The sequence below is a fragment of the Zootoca vivipara genome, chromosome 6, assembly GCF_965207765.1.
Source record: "Zootoca vivipara chromosome 6, rZooViv2.hap1.1, whole genome shotgun sequence".
NCBI lineage: Eukaryota > Metazoa > Chordata > Lepidosauria > Squamata > Lacertidae > Zootoca > Zootoca vivipara.
The window spans coordinates 47,764,191-47,778,347 of record NC_142589.1 but is presented as its reverse complement, the minus strand read 5'-3'; the positions used below and the strand labels follow the sequence as shown (position 1 = coordinate 47,778,347).

Below are 14,157 nucleotides of genomic sequence, written 5' to 3'. Positions count from 1 at the left end.
ATATAAGAAGTGGCATTTGGGCAGGTCAGGTCTGTTAAGGTAACTGAAGTATCTGCAACCTGTCCTACTTGTTCAAAGTGAATATTTATGAATGTTTCTGGCAGGTTACCCAAAGCTCTTTGCTCCTGAAATATATATGAGCAAGGTGCAAACGGCCACAATCTATTTGGTCCGCAGAACTTGGATCCAGCTCTTAAAAGAAGCAAGGGGAATACAGCATTGTTACCAGCATTCAAATGCAAAATCTAGTTTGATCTGACATACTCTCTACTCTACTGCCTATAGCTCAGTTTGGGTTCTACAGAGCCTTGAGACACCTTCCCCAACTCCCCAAATCCTTTGATTACTTTCCATGCTCTGCTTGAAAAAGCTGCTAAAGGTTTATCCCATTGCCTAAAACATATTTTTTTCCATTCAAAAACATATTTCTCCCCTACTGTCCCACTATCACAGACCTCCTCTCTTCTCCTGAAGATGTCTTTAGTTGGAACCTAGCCCACCCAATATCTTGGCTCTGGAAAAGCCTTTGCTCCAGTTATGTGTTCTTTCTCTCTTGCATTTGCATGGCCCCTATTTACAAATGGGCAAGAGCAATTGGGTTGCCACCATGCATTGCACTGTGCTGCTCATCAGGCTTGGGGACTGGGGTCTCTGCATAGCAGGGATTCCGCTGAGTGAAGTTGCTGACGTTCATCATAGTTCACCCAGTTTGAAATATAGCTGGTGTTGGGGAACCAGGAGCCCTTCAGCTGTCGTTGGACTACAACTCCTGTCAGCATTCTGACAATAAAAATGTGGGGTGAACAACCAGAGATCAGAGTATCCCCCCCCAAAAAAAAACTCAAAGAAACTATGTTTACACTTCAGGATTTAGTAAGGCAAGAAGTTACAAAGAATTTTTTTTAAGAAAAAAGATAATTTCAGTTTGAGATGTTACCCATAAGAACAAAAGATGATCTGGGGAAGTGGAAACTATTGGCCACATACTCCTGCGATGCAGCTATTACAAGGAGGTGTGAGGCGAGCTCATCCACACAATACTGGTTGAGCTTCCTGGATGCTCAGACAATTTCTATATAGAGTGGCTTCTTTCAGATGCTAACTCTAATGTGACAGCAAAGGTAGCCAAGTTCTGTGCTAGAGCCATAAAAATCCGAGCCGACCTAGTAAGTAGTGCTCAAAAATTTCAGGACAAAGCCAAAGATGATCCATTGCTACCATTTGTTGTACCCTCCCAAGTAGTGATATCTTCTTTTATCTAATAATTTTTATAATGGTTGAAATGGTTTATATTTATTGCTTATATTTTAGATTGCATTTTGGATTGTTTTATGTATATATGTGTATGCTGGTCGAGAACCGTAACAATAAACTAAACTAAACTAAAGATGAAACATGAAGGTACAGCTGTTTTAGCCAAAACCTTTCAATTTGCATTCCATTGTTCAGCTTTTCAGTCCCTTCATGGTCTTATTTCCTTCCTGACATTGTTCAACTAAGCTCCTTAACACTTTCCAGTGCTTCTTTACGATGTTCTCTTCACAACTCTTCACCTTTTCAGATTTGTGACTTCACGCTAACTTTGACTCCTCGACTTTCTTCACTAACTTATTTCCCCACGTTCCAAGTTACATACAATATTTTCCTTCCTCCTCCTAACCTTTCAGCCAATCAGGAGGAGAATAAACCTCTGGTTGCATCACTCTTTCTCCTTAATTGGCTGAATCTTTGACCCTCCTGTGTACAACTTCCCGAGCAAAGCATCCTCTCATACATCTTACCTTCCTGTGAACCTCTAGCCTTCCTGTGCAGGAGAGCCTTTAAAGCATAAGGCAAGTATTTGACAGCCCATGTTTCATGCACAAATTCTGTTCCTTCACATGGTGTTTATGGGTCAGAATGAGACACGGTCTATTTAAAGGAAATACTTGTAGGAGAACAGGCTTAGTAAAAATCATTTCTGAAATGTGAGTGACAACTATGAATTATCCTCATCCACTACCCAGATAAGGGTGGGTATTGTATGTCAAACTAACTATAGTTTTGGACAGAAAGAACATCAGTTGCAATGGGTGATGGCTGTGAGCTCTGAAGACACCTTGGGATGTGTATACCTCTCTCTGGTTGATATGGTGGGCATCAGTGGTTTTGCTATGAGTGCTTATCCTCCACTTATGTCATACTTGTGAATGTATCATGCACAACAAAGTGCTGTAACACTCCAATCACCTCTCCTCCAACAGTCTCTGCAACTCTCTGTTCAGGGAAGTGGAGACTACAAAATAATAATATTGTGGTGGGTGGTAGGGCTGGTGTCCATTGGGGCAAAAAGAGAGACTAACTGTAGGTGAAGCTAGTGCCAATGACCAATAGAGCACCCCCCCGTGGGCTAGTTGTAACTAAGAAGGCAGGCAGGTTGGGGCTGGTTAAGGACAGACTGAGCTTGGTGGCAGGGCCGGTGCGTCCATTAAGGTGAACTAGGCAGTTGCCTAGGGTGCCAAAATGGAGGGGGCGCTGGCATGACGGGGAGCACTGCTGGCTTCACAGGACTTGCTCTGCTGCGCGGGCACTGTGCCCCGACGCCACCTACCCGCGTCCAGGGCGGATGGCAGCAGCGGCGCCGGTGCAGGCAAGGCGTGTCCGGAGCACCAAGGGCAGCAGAGTGTGGAGGACATAGCGGGAGGGGCGCTGGGAAGGGAAGGGGGTGAAGGCTGGGCCAGGCCCGCAGGGAGGAAGCAGACACCCGGGGGGGGGGCGCCAGAAGGTGATCTCGCCTAGGGTGCAAAAAACCCTAGCACCGGCCCTGCTTGGTGGCACAGTGCCCCATTTGACTTAAAGGACAAGCCTCCAATAATTATTATTTGCTTCTGTAAACTTCTACAGTAGATGTTATGGTAGATGCATAGTAGATACCAGTCCAGCACTCTAACCACTACACCACACAGTAGATACCGGTGTAGTGTTCAAAGTGCTGGACTCGGATCTAGGAAACCAGGGTTTGAATCCCCACTCAGCCATGAAGCTCACTGGGTGACCTTGGGCAAGTCGCTGCCACTCAGCCAGGGTTGTTGTGTGGATTAAATGAGGAGGAGGGAGAACCATGGATGCCACCTTGAGCTCCTTGGAGATAAAGGTGGAATAAAAATGCAACTAACAAATAAAATAAATCAATAGATGGCTGACTTGGGACAGGAGCTGGGGGACTGAAAACACCACCAGGATCAAACAGAGCAACACATGTGAAAGAAATCTGAGGACACAAATTCGGCATGGGTTTTGCAAGTGCAATCAACAAGTCCTGCAATTTTTTTAAAAAAATTGCAATTTTCCTTCTGGGGATATCTTGTTATCTATACATTTACTATACTTAACAGCAATGATAGTTAAATGTAGAAGATTCACAGCCCTTTTGCCACAATGCTGTATTCTCCAAGGGAACGCAGCATATAAAAACCTGCTCTCTGCAGGAATGGGTGTGAAAATGAGTTATTATGGAGCTTGCTCAGCAGATCTGAAGGAAAATATATCTATATAAGGGAGAGAAAAGTAATCAGCCAAGGTGAATACAACTTGAAAGGTTATTGTATTCCCCATTCTCCCAGAGTTGAGTCTCATCTTTCTGGGGAAAGTGCAATACAAGGTGGTTACATGTCCTGCTTTGCAGGGGACAGACGCTTCTCTGAAGGGCTGGCCAGCAAGGCTATGCACTGGATTTGGCCAAGGCTCAAATCCTAAGACAAATCGGGTATATTCAGAGGGATCCAGGCATTGCTCGAGTTGGCTCAGTCTAATGAAAAACAGATTGACATTCTCATCTGCTGTTGTTTGTGAGCGCCCAAACCAATTCTGCAAGGAAATGAAAAATGAGAGTATACAAACACATTGAAACAAGTGCTTGTGATAAAATCAAGTTTACCAGCCTAGCAGTTTTCCTTTTGAAGTCCATGGGCAGATGGTGAGAATTTTCAGAGGCATAATGAGGGCATTATAAAGTTAGCCACCCCACAGTTATCTGGTGGAATTTCAAGAGCAGAAATTCTTAGCTAAATCGAGAATAACAGAACACACCAGCCAACAGAAGAAACTTTCAACTCAACACAAGCTTATCAAGCAGGTCAATCATCATGAGGATAGTTTGGGCTTACAGAATTGTGAAATCTCTGCAGATCTTAGGCGCCATTTTCAAAAAGTGCTTCAGCATAGCATTTAAATAGCTGACATATGTTGTCCAGTCACAGGATCGCAAAGCCAAAGGAACGCAAAGCCTCTTGGCTCAGTTTGGTCTTGGCAAATCTAGCTATTTTGGCTCCCTCCCCAAAACCCCATAATTCTGTAATTTGACAAGTGTGTACCAAAGTCACCCTACTCCTACCTCTTACAGAAGCTGCCTGACCTCTGTGCCAAGGTCATATTACCTCACCCTGCGGGTGTGTGTGTGTGTGTGTGTGTGTCATAGAAGCTGGTTTGCAGACAATACACTATGCATGCTACTGTACTCATTCAAACTTCAAGTCCTCAAATATTCCCACATTGTCGTCTTCCATCAGTATCCCAAGGTGAGACTGCTTTGTCTGCAGCCTGATCCTCTGTCAGCTGCCTCATTTGCTGGCGGCCTGTCACATTCCACCTTCCCCAGAGGTTGGTGTGTGAAGGCCCCTGTCCACTGCTCAGCCCTCCTTGGCAAACTTCTCACCTTCCATAAGAACTGTGAGCTTGATTGGGCAGAAATAGTCTCTCTTCCAAATAAACACTGACAATTTCCACTGATATCTGTTTTCTTCAGAATTCTTCAACCTCCTTACTAAGTGCTATGCAGCACTAATGCTCTTCACTAATGCTAAAGCTATACTGCTTTAGGCGAAGTCCACTGGCTCCACAGCTCTCTTCAATTATTCAGTGGTCCACCATCTCAGCCACTGTCATAAATATAATAGGAAGCCATCGAAAGTCACCAGGTAGCTCTCTCCCTTGTTTTCAGGCCATCTTATGGCAAATCTGCTTTTGACAATCCATTAGTCCCCCAGACTTACAGGAGCTGCCCTTTCCCAAGACGTCTTGCTTTGCCGTTTTTTTTAAAGAGTTTCTTACTGAAGATGTGAGACATCAGCAGGAAAGCTTCTTTCCAGTCATGAAAGCAATTAAGAGAACTGCATGGGTTACATTAAGACCAAGTATTTCTTATTCAATTGAGCCTCAAAAAAACAAAAACAAAACCAGAAATGCCCTATTTTTTAGATCTTCCTCCTACAAATAAGAAAAGACTTGCAAAGTGAGCTTAAGCCCAATAAATTGTAGTTTGACTACAAAGTTAACTCTGATCTCTCCCAAGGCTGCTTTCAGCCACACACAACACAGGAAGGAAACAGCCGCAAAGTTTTAATGCAAACATTGTCATTAGTTGTTTCCCAAAGTACACGCAAGTTATTATAGCAGGATATATATTCTGGGACATTGTTTTGATCTAGGAATTGGGAGTAGTATAATACTAAGGGGTGTGAAATCCATTCTTTTATCATCATCTGTATATGATCAAAATCCTGACTCTGGTTTCCCCTAGCCCCACCTCCTCCCTCCTGATCTCCTTTTCCTTTTGTGTTGCATCTTTGATTGTAAGCCTGAGGGCAGGGACTGTCTTATCACTGGAAGCCACTCTGGGAACTTTTCATGGCTGAAGAACATAGCAAAAATATAAATAAATAAATAAATAAATAAATAAATAAATAAATAATCATGAAGCCCAAGTTACTTTTCTCCCCAAAGAAGTAAGTAAATAGGTCCCCAGATTTTGGGAAGAATGATTCTGAGGAAACACATGGTGCATGGTGGGAAGAGTTCAGCAGCCAGCCACCTGCCACTCCTTTGCTCTGAGCATCAGCCTCCCACAGCTGCTTTTCAATAATACAAAACCTGCCACTGGATACTTCATGAATTTCCCACATAACGTCTAGTTCAGTCCTTAGAATTTTGAACATGACTTACATTTTCCTCCTGCAGGAGTGAAGAATTATAGCTGAGAGAACATCAGTTTTCAAGGAGGGAACCAAAGTGATAAGCCATGAGCTTATTGACTCAAAAATATTTCTGTTTAACATTACTTGTCATTTATATTGTTTAACAAAATTTCTATTATCACTTGGTAAGGAAACCTCTCAGCTGTTCACAAAAAAAATAACATGTAACTTAAAAATTATGTTGATGAAACAGTTAAAACAAGTATTTAAAAACATTCAAGAGATAATTAAAATAAACTGTAGCTAAAAAACAATGGCCCTCCAGGCCTCTTTACCTGGCCCTCGAGACTCTCCTCAGGTCACCCCCCCTCTACACATGCCATGTCACCAGCCCTACTTTGCACCCTTTGCCTGGTTGGAATATGTCCTTGAACCCTCACAATGAAGAAAGAGGGTACTGTTTGGCATTGCTACCCAGGTCTGTGTTGCAGCTATGCCTCAAGGGGCTACAGACAGGTTGCAATACAATTATCAAATATTCTAGGCAGAGAGAGAGAGAGAGAGATGATTTCTGACCATTTACTCAGTATAAACGGAAACATCATCTGATGCTGTTCACCAGCTCATCCTTTGAAACACCATTTCTAGCCTTGCACTGGAAAAATGCACAGATGGCAACACAGAAGTACCATATACTGAACAATCATGACTTGGCTTCCACCACTTTCAGGCAGATTTTATTTAAACGGCACAATTTATGAGTAAATACAACAGCTGGGACAATTTTAAGCCATCAGTGGTCCGGGCCCAAGATGAAATAGAACTTCATACATGGAAGAAAACTGATTATTATTATTTTAACAATTTTCTGAACTTTCTGCTTCACCTACCACTTGGATGCGACAGCAGCAGATCTCCCTAAATCAGAAAGTAATTACAGTCCCACACTTTGTTTAGCTTGTATACTTTAGTGCCTAATTACCAGAGATAGTTTACAAGCTTCCCCCACAGAAAATAATTGCCACATGTCTCCTTAAAAGAAACAAACTACCAGCGTTCTTTTCAAGACACAAAGTATAAACACCAATTAAAATGGCTTATACAAGCACTTCACAAGTAAAACAGGCCTATAGCAAAAATGTTAATAAGACACATCCAATATGCCACATTTAGAACCTTGCACCTGCATTTGCTTTAAAAGTTTCTTTTTAAAAAAAGTATGTGGGGGATTACAACAAATAGTGTCTGGAGAGGATTTTCCTTCTAATAGATTAGTTTAGCCTATTTGGTTGGCAATTCAGGAAGCAGGGCTAGAAACACATCTGCACTCAAGGGCATATCAGAGTTTTCCTTTGAAATGAAAAGCAATTTATTTCTTCAAGAATAGGAGAGACCAGAAGGGGGAAAACATATTACACAAACTTTAATGAAAGTCACTCTACACAGAAAGCCTGTTTCTGAGGAATAAGTAGCCAAAGGAACTTAAAGCAGAACATATTCTTGGCCTTCATTTCCATCTCTCTCTGTCTCATAAGGAACTTGTTCTACCTCCACCGACAGAGGCAGCAAGCCTCTGAAACTCAGTTGCAAGGAGTCACAAGTAGGGAGACTGCTCTTGAGCTCAGATCTTGCTCAAAGGCTATCCAGGAAATCTGGTTGGCCCTGCAGGGACAGGGACAAGCTGGAGAAGGCAGCACTATTAGGCTTCTGCCATGTCCATTGGATGGTGGGAGGACATCTGAATGGTGCATGAGGCTTCATAAAATATTGACAAACTAAGCTTGAAAACAGCAGTTGCTGGGGTTTTCATCCTGCAATCTGAGGAGGATACACCTTGCTTAAGGGGCTCATCTTTGCCTTGAGGTATATTGCCAGCTGCAAACAGTCTGTCTGCATGCCACCTTATTCTCACACGGGCTTAAAGTTACCCATGCCATTCATCATGTTGGCTTCTGACTTGTTTCAGTAAAGAGTCCATTGTAGACATGGAGTTCATTTGCTTATACATTCTTAGGTTGCAATCCTAAGAAATTGAAGGCCATTTCCCCACCTTATCCAATGCCCTGCCAGATTCTTTCACTCATTTGTCTTTTTTCATTTAAAAAACCTATTTCCCTCTAGCATCTGGGCTTGTATAACCCAGCCCCCAGTTTTCATGTGCACTGGGGGACCAGAAAAGCATCAGTTCTCCACATTTCCTTCAGCAGGATCTACCCCCAAATAAAGAAGTCACACACTCCAAGAATCCAGCTTTGACCCACCCAGAACTTTAGCAGCTATAGATGCATTGTATATATATGACATAATGAACACTCACCCGTTTGGTGTAATCCATGGCCTTCAGAATGGAGAGGTTGAGGGTCTCCAGGGAAGCCAAAACATCTTCATAATCTCCCATGTGGTCGGTAAAATAATCTGGACCCCAAGGATATTGCAGGATTAAAGGAGAAGGGAGGGAAAAATAAAGGATAACATTTTAATCATACTTGCTTGCCTCAAGGTAACTGTCCAAATTGATAACTTGCTGTTTCAAAGTGTCCAAATTGATAACTTGCTGTTTCAAAGTGTACCGGCCAGGAAATATTCCAACTTCTAAAAACAGTGCACTCCATTGTGTTTAGTAGGTGAAAGGGGTTCAAATCATAGAGCTGGGCAGTGGCGACAGGCTTGTAGGAAATGCAATGCTAGTCCCAACAGGTGGTTGTCCAGCCTCTGCTTGAAGACCTATTCAAAGGGTTGTTGATAGTTGAAGGCAAGTTCTTACTGTTCTGCTACATTTATTTTTGAGGGATAATTTGCATGACCTTTTCTGTACACCAAGATAGTAGTTGAAGAGATTTGTTTTGTGGCTGGGCCAGAACACCATTAAGCTGAAATGTGCAGAAGAAAGAGGGAGACCGCAACCATTTGTCACCCCCCTAACACATTTGATCAGGATTGTTAGCAGATCTTGCCTGGATCATATCCTGCCTGTGCTACCTCTCTTTTGACAGCCCCAGATTAGTCCATGTGGACCTGACTCAAGGTCAGGCATCCCCAAACTGCGGCCCTCCAGATGTTTTGGCCTACAACTCCCATGATCCCCAGCTAACAGGACCAGTGGTCAGGGATGATGGGAATTGTAGTCCAAAACATCTGGAGGGCCGAAGTTGGGGGATGCCTTTTCAAGGTGATCTAGGGCTGCCTTGACCTAGTCCAGGCAAATCCCAGATCAGCCTGAGTCATGCTGATTTCGTTCAGGACCTGAAATTTGTCTGGACCAAATGCACAGCCCTCAAAAATATCTGTAAGTGAAATAATCCAATAAAACAATCCTATTAGTTGTAGTACAAAACAACTGGATGGCACTAGGTTTAGGAAGGCAGATCTTGATGTCATGGACTGGCTGGATGCAAAGGAGATGTGTGAGGCACCAGTTGGGGAACCCCCAAGGAGAAGAGAAAGGAGGTGTGGTGGAAGCTGAAGTGGTAACAGGGTTTAGTGAGCAGGGAGAGTCTGTGGCAGAGGCAGTTCAGAGTCAGAGCCAGAAGCAGAGGCTGGTGAGGAAGGGAGCCAAGAGGCTGATATGAGTTAGGCTGGTGAAGAAACCAGGATGTCTTCTCCTCCTGTTGTGACCAGTTCCCCACCACTCTGATCTCCTAGGACCAGAAGAGGTATGAAGAGGGAGGAGCAGAGACAAACATGGCAATGGAGTCTCAGATTGCTTAGGGAGTACACAGGGGAGGAGGAGACTTAGGCAACTGTGGGGATCTACCAGGGTGTGTTGCTGTGCTCACTAGGCCTGGCCTCCTGAGCTAACCTTGTTTCCTTGAATAAAGAGTTAATTTCACTGACACAGTGTGATTTATTGCTGACCTGCCTCTGATTCCCACTCCTGACACTTATCTATGAACCTCCACCCGCAGATCTAGATCTAAGTAAGTTTTCCGTCTTTATTTTTTTATAAAGTGCAGAAATTGGTGCTAACATAATCTCTATTAGAAAAGAAGAAGCAATTCATATTGAATTGACATTTCTTACAGAACTCTCCTATAAATAACCTCAAAAGACAGTCCATTAATTAGCCTCCCTTGGCTTAATTAAAATGCCATATATCTTTCTGAACAGCATGCAGGATGAAGGGAGCGATAGCAACTGCTGGAAGAGCAGTGAGGAGTCCTCCTTCTACTGTGATCCACAGCGGCTTGAGCCTGATTTTTTTTAAAAACCCAGCCACCTAATTTCCAGCAGCTGCAGATATTTCCTCACCATACAAGGGAGTGAAAAATAAATAAACAAATTGCTTTGGAGAGTTGGCTTTTAGAAATGGAAGGAATGGCTTTTAGAAATGAGGAATGGAAGAAGTAAAACCTTTTCTGGAGATGATAAAGCAAAACTTGTGACACAGTCCATAAAACCTGAGAAGAAGAAAAATACGACCGCGATTTTGGCAAGGGCAGGCACTGAAAAGCTGCACATGCAAAACATGATTAAATTGTAATTTTGATTAAAAAGCCTTTGCAAACACAAGAGAGAGATTTCACCTGGACCAACGGGAGATTTTAGGCACTTGCAAATAAGTGCTGAGGGTAAGCCTAACACAAGCCCAATGGCTGCTTGCTGGACACTAGAAGGTTGGCTTATTTATGCCCTGGTCTTTCAACTGAGAGATTCTCAAGATGACTTTGAAGAGGTTGTAATAGTTAGGGGGCCACCAAAGTGGGCACAGTGTTGCCCTTGAAGTCTCCCCCCAGCAACAATAAAGCCTCTCAGCACCCATCCCATTCAGGGGCCTCTTAGAGCTGAAGGAGGAAGTTGGAAGAGTGATGCTGAGAGAACATGCACAGAAGTGGGCATTCTAGACAGGGATGGGAAAATCCGTGAATTCTCTCTCATTCATTCATTCATTCATTCTCTCTCTCTTTCTCTCTCTCTCTCTCGTTTCCTCATTTCTCCAGTCTTAAGTTCAGTTCTCCACATTTCCATGTCAGCTTATCTTTTTATTTAAAAAAATCCTTATGAAAATGAATCAGCATGTTAGTGTGGATTTCACCAATCTACACATTTATATCTCTGCATAGTATATGATTTTTTGCACACATTACTCAGAGAGATAAGTGCATTGCAAAATTCGGGAGGATTGCAAACGGTGTCTGCGTTTCAGTTTGTGCATTGTTTCAGAGAGTGCAAATTAGGCAGCTTCATCTTTAAATGAGAACTGAATCTAATTCCTCTTCCATCCCTAGCTGGAAAACAACAGCTGAACAGGGGTTACGCATGTTGACATATTGGTAAGAGGAGTTTAATCCTGAGTGGGCTATGTGATCCCTAGGTCGCTGTAGGTGCAATTACAATCAAGTGCAGGTAAGCATTTGCCAGATGTTTCTGTTGTGCCTTTGGGCCAAGAGTTTATTTTTAGCAAAGTACATAAACATCTGAAGATAAAGTATGTATCCACTACCTTTCTCAACTTGATCTCAATCTTGATGTCCTAGTTAAGAGAATTGTCTAGCAACATTAATTTCCCCACTTCTGTTTCCTACCTCAGTGTAACAGTCTGAGAAGCACAATCTAATCTACTTGTGACTTGGGGGGTTGGGGCTGGACAAGCACTCTGTTTGTTGACCAAAAGCTTCCATGTGTCACAAAGACAGGCAGGCCAGCCTCAACCCTGCAATTTGAGTCTTACATGACCCCCATTCATACAATCAACCAACTTGTGAAAGGGATCTGTGAATGGAAATGACCAATGGGGTGCCCAAAGGGTTCATCAACCTGGCCCAACAAGTTCTGCTATTATATATTCTCTATGTGTTGTGCATAGAGCCCGCTCAAACCCTGGGGGAATGGCATTCCAGTCACATATACTTTTTATGAGTGTGGAACTCACCTGAACCCATTCCCCCTCTTTTCTCAGATCTTGCTGAAGAGCAAGAGGTTAAATCCCTGGCATTTCAAGGTAGAACTGGGAAGAACCTCTGTCAGAAATCATGGAGAGCCACTGCTGGTCAATGTAGACCAGGGGCAGGGAACCTTCAGCCTGTAGGCCAATCTCAGACCACAGAGGGGGTCAAAATTGGCCTGCAATGCTATTTCTCAAAAAAAACCATGCCCACCTGCCAATCAACTGATGTCACTTTGATGAGGGTCAAAGACATTCTTCATTGGCTGAGTGTCAGCAGGATTTAATCCCTGCTCATCAGCTAATGAGCAGGGGTTCAATTCTACAAAGTCATAAGGTCAGAGAGGGCTCTTATTCTTGCATTCATGCCAGGATCCAGAGAAATTCCTTCTCAAGAACAGGATAACACAATCTGGAGCAAACTATGTGAACATACAGAACTTCTGCCGTAGGCTGGGAACAGGAACACTCAGCTAAAGCACAGCACAGGGCTGTTTGAAAGCCATTTTGAAAACAGCTCTGTGTTGCTCTTTAAAGCTCTCTTTTGGAGATTTAAAGAGCAGTGCAGGGCTGCTTGCAGCAATCATGGCTTCAGAGCACAGCAGCTCCTGATGTCATAGTGATGTCACATTTGGCCTGCGAGGGGCCAGGAGATAATAGTCGGGTCTGCCTGCTAGGAAAGATCCCCCATGCCAGATTTAGGCAATACAGTGCAACCTTGGAAGCTGAACGTAATCCATTCTGGAAGGACATTTGACTTCCGAAACGTTCAAATTCTGAGGTGCAGCTTCTGATTGGCTAGCAGCTAGGCTTTTTGCATATTGGAAGCCACGTTGGACGTTCAGCTTCCAAGGAACGTTAAAAAACCAAAACACTTACTTCTGGGTTTTCACCGTTTGGGAATTGAAACGTTCAGAAACAGAGCCAAGGCACCACTGTACTGAGCTAGGTGAAGCACTGGTCTGCCTTCCTTATATGGATAAGGCAATTATATATATTTTTTATTTCTGTCTGGATGATATCTCAGACACTACAACTAGAGTTGCCTGGATAGGTAGCTCCATGGTAGAGCATCTGCTTTGCATGTAGAAAGCCCCAGGTTTAATCCCTGGCATTGTCTCGTTAGTGTGGACAATAGTGAGCTAGGTGGACGGATGGTTTGATTCAGGATAAGGCAGCTTCCTGTGTTCATTTAGGGCTGAAGTGCTGCTGCTGTGCATGTGGGGACACTCTCCTATAGCAACCCACTTTCTTTTCACTTACCATCAACTAACAAGGATAAAATGTGTGGCCTTGACTTTGCTGGAGGTACTTGGACAGGGTTTGATCAGCACTGCTGTTAGAAAATGTGCTCTGCATGCAAAGGATCCCAGGCTGGGGACAATTCAGAGCAACATGGTCTGATTCCATGTAAGGCTGCTTCCTGTGACTGATTTTAAATAAGAAGGTCTCTTTTTAGGCATGGGGTGTAACTCAGCGGTAGAGGACACACTTTGCAAGTACGAGGTTCCAAATTCAATGACTGGCCTCTCCAGGTAAGGCTGGGAAGGACGACTGCCTGAAACGTTGGAGATGCTGCCATGATATCAGTGAAATACTGAGTCAGATGGGTCACTGGTCTGGCTCACTTTCCAATTCTTATTCTTATTAAATATGTACACCACCCTATACTGTAGATCTCAGGGCCGTTGACTACATACCTAAAAATGTTCCTACTGAACACAGGCATACCAATGCTGTTATAACCAACAAAGCTGATCAGGGAATTTGCTGAGCTGCCAAAAGATAAGATACTCACCACATAGTTCCTTCGTATCCACGTTGCTTTGAAATAAAGAAAAGAAAGACAGGAAAGAATAAGAATACACAAAATTAGAAGGAGGGAAAGCGGGAGCTGCAAGAAACTGAGAAAAAGTGGAGCCAGAACAAGATCACTACCAATGTTCAAAGATGTTATATATTGCTGTTCTCAATGAAACGTACATTTCAAAAGCCACACGCCGGGACTTTCACATCAAGCATTCCTGATCCAATTGTAATTAAATACACTGAATTGCACTTTGCACATATTGTATTTTGCTTTTGTTGTTGTTAACAAATGAATGCAATGAAAGGTAATTAGTGTACAGTAAAATCTCATTTATGCAGATCATGGCAGGGACAAATAGTACTTTCAGGGTTATGTTTTAGCTGTGCATTCCTTGCCTTAACACAAATTAAATTCTGCGGACAGAATCACACAACTTGATCATATCTACATAGTTTCTCTCATTTTGCATAATATTGCTATTTTGCTAAATTTATTGGTATATTAGCTAATCACAA

At 43.1% G+C, this 14,157-nt stretch overlaps 1 protein-coding gene across 1 annotated transcript in view; it reads right to left on the bottom strand.

Annotated features, from left to right (window-relative positions):
* NECAB2 (N-terminal EF-hand calcium binding protein 2) overlaps nucleotides 1-14,157 on the bottom strand; it is a 152,800-nt gene that overhangs the window by 71,650 nt on the left and 66,993 nt on the right. Inside the window, exons 4-5 of the mRNA XM_035119359.3 lie at nucleotides 13,631-13,656; nucleotides 8,269-8,366 (exon numbers count right to left, since the gene is read on the bottom strand). Coding sequence (XP_034975250.2) covers nucleotides 8,269-8,366; nucleotides 13,631-13,656 — 124 coding nt within the window. The remainder of the gene's footprint in view (nucleotides 1-8,268; nucleotides 8,367-13,630; nucleotides 13,657-14,157) is intronic.